At 44.8% G+C, this 21,235-nt stretch overlaps 1 protein-coding gene across 1 annotated transcript in view; it reads right to left on the reverse strand.

Moving 5' to 3' along the window:
• Positions 1 to 21,235, reverse strand: part of ARHGEF3 (Rho guanine nucleotide exchange factor 3) — a 71,549-nt gene that overhangs the window by 34,511 nt on the left and 15,803 nt on the right. Inside the window, exon 2 of the mRNA XM_023726440.1 lies at positions 10,080 to 10,187. Within this exon, the coding sequence (XP_023582208.1) occupies positions 10,080 to 10,187 (108 nt within the window). The remainder of the gene's footprint in view (positions 1 to 10,079; positions 10,188 to 21,235) is intronic.

Raw genomic sequence — 21,235 nt, forward strand, 5'->3', positions numbered from 1 at the left:
TCGCTACCCTCATTATCTCTGAGTCATTCCAGGCCCAACACAGATCCCTTGCTAGACAGCCTTCCTTGACCCCTCGGGCCATTACCAAGTTCACGCTCAAGTACACACTTGTACATGTACTCTCATTCTTGTGTGTGTGTGTGTACACGTGTGTGTATATACATATGTATAGATATGTATATACACACACCCACACACACACCCACACACCCACACACACACCCACACCCACACTCACACACACACACACCCACCCCAAACCCATTTCCTTTGAGTTGACTGACTCATAGCAATCCTACAGGACAGAACAGAACTGCCCTATAGGGTTTCCAAGGAGCAGCTGGTGGATTCAAACTGCCAACCTTTTGGTTAGCAGCTGACTTTTTAACCACTGTGCTACCATGTATATATATAGTTTTATGTTAATTTAAAAAATTTTAATTTTGATGAAAGCATACAGAGCCAAAGATACTGCATTTCAACAATTTCTACATGCACAACTCAGTGATACTGGTTACATTCTTCAAGTTGTGCTACCATTCTTGCTATCGTTTTCCACATTATCCCACCACCATTATCTTAAATTCACTGCCCCTTAATCTTCCCATTCATCATTTTGGGTTGGGTTGCCATTGTCAATCTGATCTTACATAGATAATTCTTTGAGAGAGCATAATGCTTGAAGGAGATGTACTTTACTAATTAAGAGAAGCTATGTTTTGGTTCAAAAAAGACTTAAGGGCATAGTTTTGGTTTAAGGTTCAAAGTTTAAAGATTATTTCAGAGCAATAGTTTTGGGGGCTTATCCAGCCCTAATGGCTCCAGAAAGTCTGGATTCCACTGAGAATTTGTAATTCTCTAGTATATTTTATCATATTAAGATTTTCAAATTGTATATATTAGGGTTGCTATGAGTCAGTTTCAACTCGAGGGCAACAGGTATATATTTTTCTCTGGCTATAAGGGTAATACATTTTTAAATAATTATTTAAAAATTCAGGTGTGACAGACATACATAATGTAAAAAATAAAAGTCTGCAGTCCCAACTTGTTTATTGAAGACTCTACCCCTTCTCTGGAGCCCTGGTGGTGTAGTGGTTAAGAGCTTGGCTGCTAAACCAAACGGTCAGCAGTTCGAATTTACCAGCTGCTCCTTGGAAACTCTATGGGGCGGGTCTACTCTGTTCGATAGGGTTGCTATGAGTAGGAATAGACTTGATGGCAACAGGTTTGGTTTTTGGTATCCCTTCTCTACGGATTTGTAATTCTCAATTAATGGGGAAAAAAGAGAAGGAGGAAAGCACAAAAAAGAAAAGACTTGTAAGTCTCTCAGTTGTATTCCGGGAGGTAACATTATTAAGATTTTAGTGTTGTTCCTATTTTTTTTTTCCACCCTTATGCATATATTAATATGAGTGTGTATTATTGCTTGGGATACAATGGTTTTGATCTTGATTTTTTTTTTTCCCTTTTGATAATAAATCTTAGACAACTTTTACCAAATGGATTTTATGGTTCTTGGGAGCAGGCATTGTCTCCTTTTTGGTACTGACTATCTTCCCCTTGAGTCTAGAACAGAACAAATAACACAATAAATACAGAGAATATTAATGGAGAACACTAATCCATTATACATTTATGTGACATCTGGGTTAAACGAATGGCATTCCAGATGTAAGGGCCAGGGAGCAACTGGAAGCTGTAGTTACCATGAATCCTTCTTTGGACACGACAATCCTCCTGGAGGGGGCACAACAATGAGGGCCAGGGACTCATCTTCTATTGTGAAGTAGCTCTCGTGAAGGAGAAGAGCAGGCCCCGTCACCAGGCAGGCGTCCACTGCCAGCCTGAGAGAGCCTAGGAGCAGCAACGGCTACTCTTTACAGAAAGAACAATGATAATAATTGTAACTACCAATTTCTGGGCACATCTTAAGCACTGCATAGTGTCAGGCACTGGAGATACAAAGATGGACAACAGAGCCTACAGAAAAGCTGAGAGGCTCCTGGGAAGAACGATCTTGTACATATCTCGTAGCAAACGGAAAAACTGGCAAGAGAGGGGAGAGATGTGACTGTGAGTCCAGATTTAGGATGTGAGAACAAAGAGAAGCAATTCTGCCCAGGACAGACATACACCCAGTAATAGGGACCTAACTCTAGCTATATCAAATACCTTTAAAGTGCTCCCACTCTTTGCCCAGAATTCCACTTCTAGGAATATAATGGAAGGAAAAGAAAGAAATACAGATACACGCAAGATGCGTGATCAAGATGGTTAAAACAGCATTACTGATAGTGGCGGGAAAACGGAAACAACTTAAATGTTCAACAATAAGAGAGTGGTTACAGAAACTGGTATATCCACTTGATGAAATGCTGCAGGAAACCCTTAAAAATGGCGTCCATGCTGAATTGCTGGGCGGAGGGCTCTGGGGACCATGGTCTCGGGGAACATCTAGCTCAATTGGCATGACACAGCTGATAAAGACAATGCTCTACATTATACCTTGGTGAGTAGTGTCTGGGGTCTTAAAAGCCTGTGAGCGGCCATCTAAGATACTCCACTGGTCTCATACCTTCGGGAGCAAGGGAGAAGGAAGAGAACAGGATACAAGGAAAAGATTAGTCCGAAGGACTAATGGTCCACAGCTACCAAGGCCTCCACTGGACTAAGTCCAGTACAGCTAGATGGTGCCCGGCTACCACCACTGACTGCTCTGACCAGGATCACAACAGAGGGTTCTAGACAGAGCTGGAGAAGGATGTAGAGCATAATTCTAACTCACAAAAAAAAAAGACCAGATTTATTGGCCTAAAGGAGACTGGAGAAACCCCGAGAGTATGGCCCCCAGGCACCGTGTTAGCTCGGTAGTGAAGTTACCTCCGAGGTTTACTGTTCAGCCTGGGAGTGGGCAGCCCCATAAAACCAAATGAGACTAACGAGGTACAGGAGTCCAGTGACAAGGGCCAGAAAGCAGAAGGGGACAAGGAAGCTGGTGATAGGGAACCCAAGGTTGAGTAAGGATATTGTTGATGTGTTGGGAGATTGTTAACCATTGTCATAGGGAAACATTTGTAGTAACTGTTAAATGAGAAACTATTTTGTTCTGTAAGCCTTCATCTTAAGTGAGAATAACAGCACAATTGGAAGAGTGTAGTCAATGTCACTGAACTGTGCATGTAGAAATTTTTGAAATGGTGTATCTTTGGCTATGTGTATTTTCACCAAAAAAAAAAGGTTGAGAAGTTAGAGGGTTGATATGTTGTGGGGCTGTTAACCAATGTCATAAAACAACATGTGTACTTCTGTTTCATGAGAAACTATTTGTTCTGTAAGCCTTCACCTGAAGTACAATTAAAAAAAAAAAAATTGAGAAGCTTACTCAGGAAAAGAGAAGCAGGCAGAGAGAGATAAAAAGACACTGCAAATTATTTTTTAATAGTTTTTCAATGCCGTGGGTGACTATGGGTGATGTTTTTCTTTTTACCTTTTTTTGTGTTTTTCAGTATTTTCCAAATAAAACGATGTAAGAATAAAAAAAAAAAAAAAGGCATCCATGAAAAATATTTAATAACATGAAAAATTATTCTTATACTGTATGATCATCTTATACTATGAAGATAAAAGCAAGTTAAGAAGTAGACTATCCAGTATGATTGTAATTTTGTTGGGAGAATAAGCATAGGTATAGAATATAAAGAAAAGATTGCTTGGGTGTGTACCAAAATGCTAACAGAAGTCTATGGGATTACAAGTGACTTTTACTTTCCTTATCTGCTTCCGAAAGGTCACAGCCTTGAAAACTCTATGGAGCACAGTTCTATTCTGCATACACAGGGTTGCTCTGAGTCAGAATCGACTCGATGGCAACTGGCTAGGCTTGGCTTTACTTCCTTTTCTGTACTTCTCTATATTTACCTTTTTTTTTTTTTTTTTAACGATTTGTATAATCAGAAAAGAAAGCACAATAAAAGGTACTTTAAAAAATAGGACAATAAAGGTCTTCAAAACAATGCAGACTTATTTTAATAATATAAAAATATTCACGGCCTAAGTATCCATTACTACTGACTGGATATATAAAATAAATCACAACATTCTGGAATAACATATACTCATTTCATAAAGATCATATTTTCTAAGAATACCTGTGATACATTTCCTTTAAGCCAGACACAAAATTCTTATCCAGCTAAATAACAAACGGATGCTGAAAATCAAAGGATAAAATAACATACACCAGGCAAAATGAAAAAAATAAAAGCTAGCATCAAATCCAAGGCAAAAAAGCATTAAAACAAACAAACAAGGATACTTAACTTTAATAAACAAGAGCCTCTAACCGCTGCCAACTTTTATGCACCTCACTGCAAACCAAAAACCTGCTGCCATCAAGTTGATTCCGACTCATAGTGACCTCATAGGACAGAGCAGAACTGCCCCATAGGGTTTCCAAACAGTGACTGGTGGATTCGAACTGCGACCTTTTGTTTAGCAGCCAAGCTCTTAACCACTGCGCCACCAGGGCTCCGTCCCCTAACTGCATTGCCTGGAAATATGTGAGGCCAAGACTGATAAAGAGCAAGAGAAACTGATGGACCTACAGTGTCCAGGCCCTGACCCAAAAGTAAACAGACCACACAGACCAAGATAAGGCTGGATAGAGTGTGGGCAGGCCCAAATTATATCCACTGTGTGTTAAGTTGTATAGTTATGCCTACAATAAACACTGGAAGACAATTATTAAAACATGAACAGGGATTGTTTAAGAGTGGAAGGCTGTGTGTGTTCTTTTCTCTCTCTCCTTTTCTGATTTTTTTTTCCATAATGAACATGGAAAAGAAATAAAGTTTTTTTTTTTTTTGTTTCCTGCTGGGTGAGGTTCTTTTTCCCTCTCCATTTCAACCATTTTTACATGTACAGTCCAGTCACAGAAGTTACGTTCCCCATCTTGTACAACTATCACCACCACCTGTCTCCAAATTTTTTTATCACCCTTAACAGAAACTCAGTGCCCCTTAAACAACACCTCCCTGTTTCCCCCTCTCACATGGCCCTGGTAACCACTCATAATCTCTGTTCTCTATGCATTTGCCTATTCTAGACATTTCATATAGGTAGGATCATATAATATTTGTCCTTTTGTGACTGACTTCACTCAGTAAAATGTTTTCAAGGTCCATCCATGTTGTAACATACGTTGGAACTTCAAAACAACCTAAGTTCATTTCTAAAGAGAACGAAGGGCTAAATCACAGTGTAATGACCACATGATTCTACAGTATGGGCTGGACGCAGCTCAAATGAGTCCAGCAGCTGTGAACAGCTGTGAGCAGGGACAGGCAGGGCTCAGAGAGCGAGGCCCAGGGCGAGCGCTCCTTCCTCACTCCACACCAGAGGAGCGCACGCAGTCCCTTTCAGAGTCAGATTTCCCTTTCAGGCAGCCCACAGAGGGGATTTATAGGCCCACAGGGATCCAGACATCTGTACTCAAGTCTACAAGCACCGCTAACCAACCCGGTCAGAAGCAGACGGAGTGTCATGCAGGCCGGTGTCCCTCCCCGACTTCCACAAACGCTGCTTTTGTGCCGGGGCCCAAGCCCCCAGCCCATATGGGGCATGGGGGGAGGAAAAGAGAACAAACCCTGCAGTGTTTCACTGAGCTGCTGCTGCAAGGACACTCACACTTGAGTCTGGGCTTTTAACCTTTCTGGAAGAGGCTGCCAGCCCACAGCTCTCCCGATATCCTCCTGGGCTAACCTGCGTCTCCTGAGCAGCCAGAGGAAGGACTGCTAAGTGTTCCAGTATTGATAAAGGCATCGTGTTTGGGCCTAAGTCATCTCTTCTATAATAAAAGGAAGCCAACCTGAGAGACACGATTGGATCTCCAAAGGCATATGCATGTCTCTCAGATGTCAGGAGCCGGGGAAAAAGAATACCCTGACAGCAAATCAAGCTGGTCCGTCACAGCCTTGAGTTGTTTTTGAAGTAGAAAAGGCATAAATGATACACGCATATGGGTAAGGAACGGATGACATTGAGAAGTTTGGGGCAGCCCAGACACTCCCAGCTCTCTGCTCTGCGCCCCCCAACCCCGGTTAGAGTTTAGAATGGAAATCAGGACCACTAGAGGCAAATTAAAAACTATGTGGAGTTGGCCCGTTGAGCATCCCTTTGGGGTTTCCTTCTCCTCATCTTCCCTGCTCCCTGGGCTACATCAGCACCCTATCCCCGTCTAGTGGGTGAGGGACACATAAAGTCCTAAGGCAATTGACCAGGATGCCAGGACTAGAATAACTCCCCAGAACTTGCACTGCATGCCCCAAGGTGAGTTACGCGGAGGCACGTGGGGGCCAGATGGCGTTCTCCGTGCTCTACACATCAGCGTGCAAACATGGCTGTCTAACTCTGCACAAAACCTCAGGGGCATCTTTCCACTGACCGACTGCCCAAGGATGCACTCGAAACACAAGCACGTTGCTGAAGTTCACTCTGGGTCTATGTGCATAAACACTATGGATAGCTGTGCTGTTTCTGTCCAATAAGTGGAGCCTGGACTTAGCTACTTATCACGACATTTCAAAGAAGTAAATAAAAAAACTACTTGGTTTAAAAAAAACAGAAAACTTTGAGGTTTTCGAAACCAGTTTCCACATGTCAGGTCCCTCCCTCGGGTCTGGCTTCCTCATCCTTGCTTGGCCTCAGTCTGCTGGATTTCAGACGGGACTTCATATTTTTCTGTCCCAGTTCTCTAGGTCAGTGCATGCTTCCAAGGTGATTAAACGTTTCCTGCAGTGCTCCCTGTGCAGGGTTCCCAGAAACAGGAGAAAAGGAAACAAAGGGTGCCTAAGAAGCCAAAGCCAAAGGAGGCCCTGGGTGGTGCAAATGTTAACGTGTCGGCGGCTGACCGAAAGGCTGGAGCTTCGAACCACCCAGAGGCACCTCAGAAGAACGTACTGACAATCAACTTTTGAAAAATGAGCCACTGAAAACCCTCTGGAGCACAGTTCTGCTCTGACACACCCGGGGTTGCCATGGGTCGGAACCAACTCAATGGCAGCTGGTTGGTTGAGAAGCCAAAGGAAAGGTTTTGAAGGTATGACAATGGAGAATCTTGGTTTTCATCCCTGAAGCAATATGCGGTCAGAGCTGAGCTGTGGTGGGAGGCACAGACTTGAGCAAGCTGTCTCCCCAGACCGAGGAGTACAAATGCAAAATCTGACAGGTGATGCCACTGAGTGAAGCGGCCAGGTACTGGGAGGACAGCAGGGAGAGGGGGTGACATCTGTGGGTGGCAGCTGACTACTCAGTTACAGTGCATGAATGTCACGCAGGAACACAGGCCCAGCACTGTCAGACTGTCCAATTATTCCACAGAAGCCAGAGACCCTGATTCTTATGTGGATCATTTTCAAGTGTTAGCTCAGTTTTTTTAAAAAACACTGTGCAGCTCTACCAGAAGGTGACTACCTAGAAGGTAAGCAACAGAGGGCAGGAAGAGGAGAGGAGCCTGGGGCACGGTCAGGGCTCACTCAGTACTTATGGGGTGAGGGAGGGCCTTCCTGGGGCAGAGGGTGGACGGTCTTGGGACAGACAATGCTGGGGTTGAGAAGCCATGGAAAGAGACGGCTAGTGATATGGAGGCTCCGTAATCAAGAGAAGAAATAACTACAGCGTGAACTTAAGCCATGGCCACTGCGATGGGGAGAAAAGGGCGAAATGCAATAGACAGGCTACAGAAATCTCAAAAAGCAGGACTCACTGAAAGACCAGATGTGTAGGGCTGGGGCGGTGATGACTCTTCCAGGGGAAGCCTGCGATGAACTTGTTTGAGGGCTGAGGGACTGGCCATGAGGGAGAGAAGTTAAACACATTTCTCATCAGTAGCTTTAAAGCCCTTCATCTGGCTCCCCCAGATGACCTTATTTACTTTCTCCTCCATTCTCCCACAAAGGGGGTCAGGGGATAACCAGGGGCCCAGAGGCCCAAGCACTGAGAGAAGCAGGGCCAAACCTATAGCTAATCAGACAATGAGATATTCATTCAGGAGAAACTGTTAGCAGGGTTAACAGAGGAACAGGTAGGACAGGTATACGCCCTGGAGAGGGATAGCATTTATTGGAAAGCATGAGAACAGCTGGGGCTATGTGGGGTTAGGCATATTGGCCGAATGGTGAAGAAGCAAGGACAGAAGTGGGTGAGGGAGACCCTCAATCAATCTCAAGTCATGGATTTCATAGGATGGGGCATGAGTTCTAGTCCACAACTTTCCTAAAGACTCAGTGCTATGGGTTGAACTGTGTCCCCAAAAAACATATGTGCTGTAAATCCTAACCTCTATGCCTGTTGTCTTGGTTCTGTCAATGAGGCAGGATTAGTGTAAGGTGTGTCTTAAGTCAATCTCTTTTGAGATATAAGAGATTAAAAGAGCAAGCGAGAGAAGCAGAGATGGGGGAAGGGAGATGCCAAGCCACATGAAGATCGCCCAGGAGCAGAAGCTCAAAGAAACAAAGGACCTTCCTCCAGAAGAGAAAGCCTTCCCCTAGAGACAGCACCCTTAATTCAGATTTCTAACCTCCTAAACTGTGAGAAAATAAATTTGTTTCTCAAAGCCATCCACTTACCATATTTCTGTTACAGCAGCACTAGATAACTAAGACACTCAGAAATCAAACACAAAAGTATGGCAAACCAAAAATAGCAGACTCAAGACTATTTCGCAGCTAAACTAAGTGAATCTTTTCATGCATGACTTGTGTGGACTTCAGTTTAAAAGAGTTTTTACAGTTATCAAATTGGGTCCAAGGCCTTGGACAAATCTTGATTTTCACTTTAAAAGATAAACTTTATCAGGAGTTTAAGAACAAGAACAACTAAAACCACTCATTAACCAAAAAATTATTAGAGTAACTAATGTTACTAATTAGCTAACTACTTAGTAATTCTGTGATTGCTCCAAGGGCCAAAGCACTATACTGCTGTGATGCTGCTGTTGTGCCGTCGAGTCAATTCTGACTCATAGCGACCCCACGTGACAGAGTAGAACTGCCCCGTAGGGTTTCCTAGGCTGTAATCTTTATGAGAGAAGATCACCAGGGCTTTCTCTCTTGCAGAGCTGCTGGGTGGGTTCAAATTGCCGAGCTCTTGGTTAGCAGGTAAGCGCTTAACTGTTGTACCACCAGGGCTCCCTAGGCACTATACTAGGCCCTTTAAATGCCCTGCCTCATAAATCTGTACAATAATTCTATCAAGGAGCTGACAGCGTCATGCCTGATTTACCCATGAGGAGTAAAAGGGAGGCCTAGAGAGTCTAAGTCACCTGCCCAAGGTGACAAAAGTCTTTGAGTGATAGAGCCTGGGTGAGACCCAAGGCACTTCTGCTCCAGGGCCCTTGCTCCAAGCCCGAGGTCAGCAAACACTGTCTGTAAAGGGTTAGACAGTGAATATTTCTGCTTTGTGGGCCATGTGGGCTCTGGTACAACTTCCCAACTCCGCCACTGTAGCCGCTATAGACAATTAAACAGATAGGCGTGGCTGTGTTCCAACAAAACTTTACTTATGGACACTGAAATCTCAGTTTTATGTAATGTTCCCATGTCATGAAATATTATTGTTCTTTCGATTTTTTATAACATAAAAACCATTCTGAACTCATGGGCCATAAAAACAGGTGGCAGGCTGGCTTTTTCCCACATGCCACAGTCTGCTGACCCCTGGTCTAAGCCACTAGGCTCTGCTGCCCTCCCTCCGGCCCAAGTCTCATGCTGGGTTTCCTTAGGAGGCCCAGAGATTTTTTTAGGATGAAGTCTGTGAAAGCACATCTGGACAGGGCACTCAACTCTGAAACTCAATTGTGGGGAAAGACCCAACAGAAATGGCTCCTTGAGGGGCCCCTCGAAGGACTCCGGCCCCAGACTGCGAGTCTGTCTTCTGCCCAGTCTCCTCACTTGCTTTCTTCTATGGAAAAAAACTGATTCAGGTCAATCCGAAACCAGGGGAAATTCTGGGTAGGACGGGGTGCCCCCTCCCGCACAATATGGTTTTCTGCAAATATGGGTTCGCTGGGTCCTTCTTACCTGCAGGGTTTGGCTGAAGCGCTTTAACGGTGTGGCCTTCACAGGCGGGATGAGGTTTGCGAGTGACGTGACCCTGGAAAGGGGTTTGACCCGTTTATTACTAGGCTCCTGTAGGGTTAAAAGGAAAAAAAAAAAAAAGGGAAAATGTCAAGGTCAGTTACAAAGACAACGTCATTCCACCATACAGTCGTTTCCCACTCCAGGAGCTGCTGTGGAATATAAACAGATATCAGGGAGATGACCTGGCTTAGGAGCCAAGGAAGAAGAAATGGCAGAGATGTCAACAGAGGCAGCTTCTGAGCCGACAGCAAACGGGCTCCTTGGCCCCTCTTCCCAATACCAATCAGTTTTTAATTCAGAAGCTTCCATTTAGTAGAATAATTCCCCCTAACCCCTCCTTCAGAGAAAAGCCATCTCTGATTTCCCATCCAATGACCTTGTCAGGCAGTCACCTTTTGGTGCTTCTGGTTTTGTTGATCATTTGAAAAACCTTTTCCCCATCTTGCCTGAAGCCATTTCTCTGAATTCCTTTTATGCCATGGATTTTCTAAAGCACAAAGTACATTGGTCTTTTATAATTCACTAAATTAAAAATTAAATTAAAAAAAGTTCTATTACTGGGCTCTCAAAAAGCATCTTTGCATCTACAGTATATCTGAAATGTAAAAAACCACCAGATAGCTAAAGAAAACTTACAGAGAAAACCCTACCACGGCAACCTTTTCTATACCACACAGAGCCACAAGTTTTAAAAATAACCTCCACATAAAACAGTCTTTGCAAACCTGAAAGGCACCCCAAAGCAGGCTGACGGGTGAGAGGGCACACACCCACTCCAATGACTTTGCAGACAAGAATTACACAAGTAAAATCACCAGGCTATGGGGAAGAGAGGGATGACAGATGACACATTTACAAAGACAAAGAGAAGGGTTACCCTTGTCCTCCTAAGCGCCATCTGACGAGGCAGACTCTGGACAGCACATGAAGATACCAGATTTTGATGGAAAAAGCCAAAACTGCCAATGGCTGTGGCAAACCTTGATCACTTCCAGAGGGAGCATCCAGGTGCTCATCTTTCTTCTCCAGCCATTGCTTTCAAAGTTTTGAGGGTTAACCCAGAACTTCAGATTCTCCAGGATATCCCTGCAGGGTGGGCTGAACATAGTAGGTGCTTGGAAAAATCTTTCCTGAATTTAGAATCCTGCCGAGAAGTTCTCATGTCATTTCACACCCTTGCCAGCCTTAGAACTCAGAAGCTTTCTTTGAAATAGACTGTCTCCAACCTTTTTCACTTTTTAATAGAAAATTAAAAACACCACAAAAAAAAAAGAAGTTCAGTACAATTCTACACTGTGGCTGGGGTGACTTCACGATTTCTCAAAGAGTCAAATACTTTTCCAAGATGGAGACTGAATCCAGGCTGCTGGGTACCTCTCTGGCTTCTCGGCGTGCTGAGCTAGCAAACAGCTGAAAACTCTCCAAATGCGGGCAAAGGCTCCATCCAAAATGTAAAGGATGAATATCCCAGTGTGAGAGACACTGCATTACAATTATTTAAGTGCTGACGGGAGAGGTCTGGTGGCCCTCCTGCCTGCAGGTGACAGTGCCCTTCAGGACGCTCCCAGCCCAGTGTCTGGCTCCTGAGTATCTGTGCCCAAAGGAGGAGTTTAAACCATTTTTTTTTTTACGTCACAGCTGCACTGCTGGAATACTGAACTCACTCACACACACAGACATATACACACAGCCTCTTGAGCATCCCCTGAATTTCTTTACGTGGCTCTTGCTTTGGATTGGAAATGTCAGGGTTGTGACATTGCTACCTTTGGTAGCAGCAAGCGGGGAGACAGGGATTTCCTGGGGGAGCAGCACTGGGTCTCAGGTAACCCTGCATGCACCTCAGAGCCCGGAGACTCCTGGGGCTCTGCTTTTTTTGAATGGTGAAAGCTGCTGGTCACAGATTCTGTATCAAACTGGGAGGTTGCAGGGCAAACACTGATCGGGTTCTCTTGCTCTAAAAAGGAGCAGGGAGCACTGCAGCCTTGGCAGGATGGGGGAAGATTCGGCTCCATTCCACTTGATGGGTCATCTTACCTAAGGTTCTGCTGACTCTGCTGCACATCGTCCATGACCCAGCCGGACTAGCATTTTCTGCACAGCTATGAGATTATGTACAATGCAAACACCGGCCCCTGTGCGGGTCAAGCGGAGTGCTGCTACAGGAGACTGTCATGGAACTGCTTCTCTGCGGCATTGCTCCTTAGAAGTAAACACTGAGCTGTTCTCCGGCAATCTGACATTCCCGAGTCACACACAGTGGAACCAGAGGCTGCTGCTGCTGCATGATTCAGTGCTATGACCCAGCAACGCAGGCAGGTACCCTTTCAAAACCAGAACACTCACAGCTTATTGGATCCATGTGGGAGGCTTTATGCCTGACCCATATAAGTGAGGTATGAATTATGGTGTTCTCCTTGAGGGCTTCTGTAAGAATAGGAGATTAAAAAAATTCTTGGTCTAATTTGATTTTTCTTTTCCATTTACTCAGCATGTCTCCAGCTACATTTTACTGCTGTCTAAAGAGAGCCCTCAGGGAAAATGTTTCCAGATTCCAGTTAAGTAGCTCTACTGAGAACTGGCAATACAATACCAGGGATGCTTTCCGGCTTTGCAGAGAGATGACAGAATACAACCTGCAGAGAACCTTCCTAGTCCAACAGCTCAGGGGGCAGACAAAGCAAGGCAAGGTTAACACTGACCCAGGAACAAGGTGTTCTGTTTCAAGCGCAGCCAGCTGCCTCCCCACCACCACCACCGCCCCGTGACTGTAAGACAGGGTAGGAGGGCATCTCGCTAAGGAGGTTTAAAAAAAAAGAAAAATGGAATTGAGCATTGTATAGGCAGTATTTTGTGACTAACAACAGTTTCATCTTTGCCAGGCTTTGTAGCCTTCCTGTTTTTCTTGTCATATTGCACTAGGACCACCTGTATGATGCTAATTAATTACAAGTCGTGACAGCGGGTACACTGGTCTAATTCCTAACTCTAAAGTGATTACTAAGATTTTATCACTTAGTGATGACGGTTACACAACAGAGTGAATGTAATTAATGTCACTGGATTGTACACATACAAAATGCTGAAAGGGCAAATGTTTTGTTATATATAATTTTATCACAATTAAACAACAACAAAAAAAGATTTCATCACTAGGTATTGTGTTCACTCAGAGCAGGGAAGAGACAGCCTTTAACAAGCAGAGAAAGTTCCTTCCTACACCAAGTTTGCTGTGAATTGTCAGCATGAATAGGTACTGACTTTTAGCCAATGTTTTCTCTTCACCTATTCTGAGGACAAGGAAGGGAAAAGAGGAGGAGAAGGAGGGGAGAGGAGGAAGGAAGGAAAATAGAGACTGAAGAAAGACAGGCATAGAAGTCATATTTTTTCATAAAAGAATGGATTCAGTAATTTAGAGCATCTCTTGTACTTGAAGAAGCCCTTGTGGTGCAGTGGTTGTAGCACTCAGCTGCTAACCAAAAAGTCAGTGGTTTGAACCCACCAGCTGCTCCACGGGAGAAAGATGTGGCAGTTGGCTTCCATAAGGATTCACAGCCTTGGAAACCCTGTAGGGCAGTTCTAGCCTGTCCTATAGGGTCGCTATGAGTCGGAGTTGACTTGACGGCAGCGGGTAGGAAGAGTACAGGGGACTCAGGATACAGCCCTGCCAGTGGTATGTGGTCAGAATTCTCCATATTAAAACGGTATTTTTTAAAAAATGGACATAAAGCTGTTTTGCAAATGTACCAGTGAACACTGAACTGGAACAGACAGGTGCCATCAAAGGCTTTTGCTTCAGTTGCTAGTGAAGGCGCAGTGAGAAAAGATGCTAAAGCGACAGATGTCATCCAGAATCAAATATAATTAGAAGCCTCGTAAAATGAGAAGAAAAAAAATCGTACTACTGAGTTTCAGTAACTTTTCACTGACATAGAATGGAATAGGGAAAGGTCCATGCCACTGGGAAAGCCAAAGCCAGGAGAGCTACTTGGCAGCATTTAAATTTAGACGGGCAAAAACTCCGTGGAGGGGCAGCAGCCCAGCTGCAGTAAGACTCCCTGAAGTCTGCTGTATTCTATTAACTGGTTTTTCATTCTGTCTCATTTAGAAACCCAGCACAGGCTCCTCCTCACCAAACACTCCGCTGGAGGTCAACTCTCACTCATCTCAGAAACACACAGGGAAAATAGGGGCCATTCTCAATCAGACTGCCGATGGGCAGGAGTTCTTTGCTCCGTGGTTTCTTTTGTGAGCGTGCTTTGCTTTCCCCACAAGTGCACCCCCCAAGTCAAGTTCTCTCTCCATCCCTACAGTAGCAACATCTTCTAAAACGGCCAAGAACTCCCATTCTTGCCAGGCTCTCACTCCCCTTTGCGTCTCTCCAGCCAAATCAATGTAAAGCTCAAGATTCCCCTACTTTGCCATCCCCCTCCTTAGGGCAAAAGGGCAGTTCACACCATTTTACAGTTTATGTCCAAGATTCTCACCTTCAAAACTATAGGTGACCATAGATATTCTTGGGTTCTCACTTCGTTTGACACCTCCTGTGACCAAGGCCCTCCCACCCCTTTAGGGTCTTGCATTCACCCACTGGCTCATTATTTCACTTCTGCCTCCACCCTCCTTCCAAGCCACATTTGAAACCTGCCTTGTGTCTCTGACTCCTGTCTCTACCCTCGTTGGGGGCGGGGGGGACTTGACAGCTTGCCTTGTATCTTGTTCTTCAAAGAATTCCTGCAGAGTCTCTCTTCTACATTAACTTTTTTTTTTTTTTTTAAACTAAATAGTTGAGAATGAACTGTATTTTTGGAGAGGCGGGTTTAGCTATCTATCTATCCATTCATCCATCTATCTTGTATCTTAGTCTGACTCTGGTGCTTATTAGCTCGGTGATCTTGGGCAAGTTACTTATGCACATTTCTCCAACTGAAAAATGGAGAAATAATTCTCTCATAATGCAGTGGCGGGAATTCAGTAAGAACTACCATTTGTTAGGGACTAATAATCCATGTCAGGCACTGGAAGAAGACCTTTACATAAATTTGCTCATGGCATCTTCAGAATATCCTATGAATGAGCTAATACCATTACCCCCATTTTACAAATGGGCAAGCCAAGGCTCAGTGTGAATAAGTTAACTTGGAAACCCTGGTGGTATAGTAGTTAAGAGCTACGACTGCTAACCAAAAGGTTGGCAGTTCGAATCCACCAGCCACTCCTTGGAAACTATGGGGCAGTTTTACTCTGTCCCATAGGGCTACTATGAGTCGGAATCGACTCGACGGCAATGGGTAACTCGCACAAGGCCACATATCTCAAGATGGCAGAGGCAAGATGTAGACCGTATACTACACTATAAACCTCCGCTGTGCTATTCTGCCCAGAGACAGCAACAAGAACAGAGCTCAGCGCATTATAAACAGCAGCCTCTCAGTGAACGCAGCCTAGAATAGTACTCACAAACTGGTATATTTTACGAAAGATTATTTCTCCTCCCCTACACCATCCCCTCTAACGAACAGGAGAACTTATCTAATCACTCGATGTGTGTATTATTGCCTTTTAAAAAATTTTTATTTTAAAATAATTTTAGATTTACAGAAAAGTTGCAAAAATAGTACAGAGAATTCCTGTACACTCTTCCTTCCACTTCCCTGATGTACATAACCATGGTACATTTCCTGAAACTAAGAAATTAACATTGGCACAACACTACTCAGGAGCCCTGGAGGCACAGTGGTTAAGCGTGCAGCTACTAATTGAAAGGTCCACTAATGACCAGCCACTCCGCGGGAGAACGATGTGGCAGTCTGCTTCCGTAAAGATTACAGCCCTAGAAACCCTATGGGGGCAGTTCTACTTTGTCTTATAGGGTCTCTATAAGTCGGAATCAACTCGACCGCAATGGGTTACGGGTTACAAAACTACCAACTAAATTACTAAAGATGCTATTGGGATTTCACCAGTTTTCCCACTAATATCCTGTCTCTGTTCCAGGATTCAATCCAGCATCCCACATTACAATTAGTTGTTATCTCTGCCTCCAATAGCTTCTTCCAATCTCTTACAGCTCCTGTCTTTCATCATTTTGATGCTTTTGAAGAAAACATAATGGTGAGCTATTTTGTAGACTGTCTCTCAATTTGACTCTCTGGTGTTTTCTCATGATCACATTCAGGTCATGCATTTTTGGCAAGACTTCCATAGACCTGACGTGCCCTTCTCAGTGCATTTTATCCAGGGGCATACAATGTTGCTATGTCTTATTATTGGTGATGCTAACCTCGATCGCTTGGTTAAGTGAGATATTTTGCGACTATGTGTGTTCTTTTTAGTCCAATTCAGGGAATAATTACCCAGTATCCTTTGGAAGAATGTGCCCCAGCTGACCAGAGAGAACCAGAAGGCTGGTCCAGGCCAAGTGTCCAAGAGTCCACATTGGCTGGAGTAGGGAACGAAGTGGGCAGGTGAAGTGGTTGGCAGTGACAGGCACGGCATGGTGGACAACACGGGCAGGACACAGAGGCAGCCCCGAGGAGGACTTCACAGAACTGTCGGACACAGCTTTGTGAAGGCCACACAGAGAGGAATGGGCTCTAGAAACAGGAAGGCGAGCTTCCTTGGAGCTTGCAAGTGACTCTTCATCTCATATTCTGGAAACAGAAAAGGGGAATAATGAAATGATGGTTTCCAACTCCAACATTTCCATCAAAATTTTTTTCTACTCTCTTTTTCCCTGGCACAGAGCTCAGTGACCTGGTGTCTTCTACTACTAGAAGCTGAAGGGCAAATAATGAGGCCCAAGTTCCAAAGGATACCTGGCTTCACTGATCAGACTGACATGTTTTAGAATTATTGGTTTCTAACCCATAAGGTGAGCGAAAGGTCTTCAGATTCAGAACTGTAATTTTTCTCCAGAGACCCTTATCAGTGATTCCAACAAAGGGACTACAGGTTTTGTGGAAAGTCACAAACCACTGAGAACAGCATCCCCAGGGATCACTGATCCTTTTTTTCTTGGCTAATCTCAAACATGGAGGCCACGCCTAATGTTTATTTTCTCCAGCTGTGAGTCTGGTTCCCTTGCTCTGAGTCCAAGGGAGATCTGATTTCCTCTGATGAAAAATGGTCCAACTATCTCCTCCATATCAGGTGCTATAAAGAAAAATAAAACCCACAGCACATTCTGAGTCAGTTCAGTCTCATGTCCTGAGCTGCAGACAGGCTGTCAGACTGCACGGTTGAGGTTCCAACAATTTCTCTCTCGCCTGGAGTACTAAAGAGCAGATGACGGAGCCGTCTCAAGATGGCCTGGGCAAATTCACAAAGTAAACCATCAACGCTTGGGGTTGTAAAACCAAACACATTAAGGTTGGAGAGATTATAAATATTTCCTATAGATCAAGTACAGCCTTTGCCTGAGCTGGAGGTAGCACCTATAGCATCTGGGCCAAAGTTGGCCTGTGAGGTGTTTGCTTTTAGGGGAGCCTTGGTTAAGGGGAGACAAAACCAAAACCAAACCAGCAGCCGTCGAGTCAATTCCGACTCATGGTGACCCCATGTGTTTCAGGGTGGAACTGTGCGCCACAGGATTTTCAATGGCTGTTACCTTTCGGAAGCAGATCTTCCCAGGCACTTCTGGATGGATTCGAACTGCCAAGCTTTCAGTTAGTAGCCAAGTGCTTAACCGTTATGAGCCACCCAGGGAAGCGGGAGACCTCAGGGAATTTGACAATGTTGGCATGAGCCTCTGAAAGCATGCTCAGAAACCCTGCTCCAAAAAAAGCTCCCTATAAAACGCAAATAAAAAAACAGGGATTGAAATAAGTCATGCTGTACGACAATTTCTGTGGTCCTCCTGGCCTCCTCTGCTTCAAGTCCAAAGCACACGCTGGCAAAATACTACAGCTCTCTAGCGTTCGTATAAACTGGATGGCAAAGTGCAGGAAAAGTGGGGGTGGGGGGCGAGCGAGGTGGATTTCGTCCAGCATACCCTGGAGAAGCAATTAATTTTACTACACACTCTGAGAGGGCTCCCATTCACGGCATACCGTTTTGTTTCTGAGGAAGGAGCTCAAACAAGTTATTACCTTTATTCTTCTCACAGTCACTGAAAATACATTTTTGCCCCACACTGGAAAAGGAACCTGTCCTATGAGTCTGCCATGGGAAAATTCATTTTTGCTGAATGAAGCTTTATGGCTGAGGAAATAATTGAGTAAAATATGGGACTCACCGAGAGCTGAAGCAGGCTGTAGCCTAGGTTACGGACATAATGTCTTAGCACTGCCAGTAAAATAAAACAGAACCACTCTTTCAGACACTGTATTTTTGGCTAAAGTTTCTCTCCTCAATTACTTTCAGAGTTATTCGTTTTAGTCAACATTATAAGGGTAAGTCAACATTTGTCCTGGCAGCAAGCCTAAACGCGTTATTTTATTAGTCTGCTACTGGTTAAATTGGCCAAGATTAGACACAGCTGATAAATAGCCCTAAAATATTGGAGTTTAGGCAGAAGGAGAAACGCACAACCCCACCTCGGATAAGTCCCTTTTAGCAAACGCCAGCCCATCACCTGAAACTCATTTTGGTCATGCCCAGACATGGAGCTCCAGAGAAAGAAGAAGTCAAATGTTTGGCCCTCTCTCTGTGGTCCCTGGCTCCACTTCTGCCGTCTGAACTCCAGGCAAAGCTCTTACTCTGTGGAGGCAGAAAGAGCCAGATGCTCGAAGCTGAAGCACTTCAAGAGTTTGACATTCTGAAAAAAGATGACGGCTGTGGGTGGCGTCGTGTCTCCATGCCCCTTAGGGAAGGCCAGACTTGGGGCCCAGAAGATGTTTCCTCATGATTAGATTCAGGATATGTATTTTTGGCAAGAATGCCACAGAAGTGACGTGCCTACCCTGCCACATCCATTCCCAGGTCTGGAAAATGGGACCACCGCTGGCTGGACGATGCCCACAAGGTACCTGGAAGTGGAGGTGACGGCCTGGCTGCAGCCACAGGGCCCAGAGCAAGGCCTCTGTGGCTCTGGGGTTTCACATTCAGTCATTTCCTACTGACTTCTTGGAAACCTTTGGGTGGGAAATAAGTTCTGCATTTGTTTAAGTTCCCAAAAGGGATTCCCTGGCTCTCCCTCAGGCTGGGTTGAAGGGAAGGAGAAAGATGCCACTGGGGATTCCATCCTGCTCCAGGGTTCAGGAAGCTGGTGTGTAGAGACCTGAAGCGCACTGTAAGGCCGTTTGCTGGGGCTCCCCCAGAGCTTAGGAACAAACCAAAAGCCTCTGCAGCACGTGACAAAGTTCTTACCACACTGGCCCAAAGAATGCATCACTTCCTTTCAGAGACTCTAAGGATGAAAAATGAGCCAACCCTTCCAGCCAGAGTGCAACACCCGCTGACCTTCAGCCGCCGTGCAACCTCCGAGGGCTTGGTTCCCTCCACTGTGAAGTGAGGACAATCCTTCTACCTGCTCAGAGGGCAGTCGGGAGGATCACATGAGATCATGTGTGTAAGTAAGTGCTTGGCACAGGCCCAGCCCATAGAGAGCCCCCAGTATATAGCAGATTACTGTCCTACTCTTTTTCTTACAAGCATTAGAAGTGTTTTATATATATATATATAAAAATTTAAATTTTTGGTGAAAATATACACAACAAAACATACACCACTTCAGCAGTTTCTACGCGTGCAATTCAGTGACCCTGGTTATATTCTCCAAGTTGTGCCACCTTTCTTGACAACCTTTTCCAAACTATTTCACCATCAGTAACACACACTCATCGTCCCCGTAAGCTTCTCATCTATTCTTTTGAGTTGCTGTTGTGGATTTGATCACATATAGATAATTCTTTAAAAGAGTATAATTCTTAATGCTGACACTCTCTTCTAATTAGGGTAGACTATTACTTGTTTCAAAGATGATTTCAGGGGATAGTTTTGGTTCGAGGTTTAAAAGATTTCCTCAGGGTAATAGTTTGGGGGGTGTCAACTGGCCTCAGTGGCTCCAGAAATTCTAGATTGCATAAGAATTTGAAATTCTGTTCCTCATTTTCCTCCTTTTGATCAGGATTCTTCTATAGAATCTTTAAATGTTCAGTAATGGTAGCCAGGCACCATCAAGTTCTTCTGGTCTCATGACAAAGGAGGTAGTTGTTCACGGAGGTGACTGGACACGGATTCTATTTCCTCCACCGATTCCTGATTCTCCTTTTTCCTCTGGTGCTTCCAGCAAATAGAGACAGACTGATGTATCTTGGATGGCCACTCGCAATATTGCCCTTATTTCTGATGTTCAAGGAGAGGTATGTTCTCCCTCCCAGCCTGCTCTCCTGCCCCCCTCCATTCCCTGCAGCACTGGATTTCGCCCTAGGCCTCTCAGGGACAAAGCCAGAGCCCCATGCCACCTTCACAATCCCATCACTGACCCTCTGGCCACGGAAGTCTCCAGCTGCCAAGAGACCACATATTTTGATTCCACATTCCTGCCTTCCCTTTCTTCCTGCAGCTTTATCAACTGTTTAGTCAAGCTCTGGCTGGAGACAGCATAACTGGGAGTGGCCTGGCAGAATTCAAGGCTGTATCCAAACGTCAGGCATAAAATCCCCAGATAAGGGCCTGAGATGGGGGAGGGGCCTCCCAGGAGATGGGTCTTGGGGTCTGTATCTACCCTGCCCCATGCTGCTGAATTATGGGCTAGAAGAACTGGTCTCCTCTCTTGCCAGATCCCAGTGTGGTCTGGGGTTAGGCAATGATAGGAACTCCAGGCATTCAACCCAAGTCTGACGAGTGAGGTGAAGTCTCCAGCAAAACTAAAAGGTTACCTCTGGCTTCCAGAAAGGACTTCACAGCCCCACAGACATGTCCTCTCTCTCTCATCCACCTGACATTCCTGGAAGCTCAGCATTATCTTAGCTTCCCAGGTGAGGAAAAAGAAGCACAGAGATGAAAAGAGACACGCAGATCTTAATCTCACTGTTCCAACCAAAGGACAGACTGTTGCAGCTCAATCTGGGATGATCAAACACATCTCAGGTAAGCGAACCTGACAGCCAAGTCTGCCATCTGACTGAACACTAGGCTGGGGAGGAGGGATC

The sequence above is a fragment of the Trichechus manatus genome, unplaced genomic scaffold (genome assembly GCF_000243295.1).
Source record: "Trichechus manatus latirostris isolate Lorelei unplaced genomic scaffold, TriManLat1.0 scaffold00001, whole genome shotgun sequence".
Taxonomy (NCBI): domain Eukaryota; kingdom Metazoa; phylum Chordata; class Mammalia; order Sirenia; family Trichechidae; genus Trichechus; species Trichechus manatus.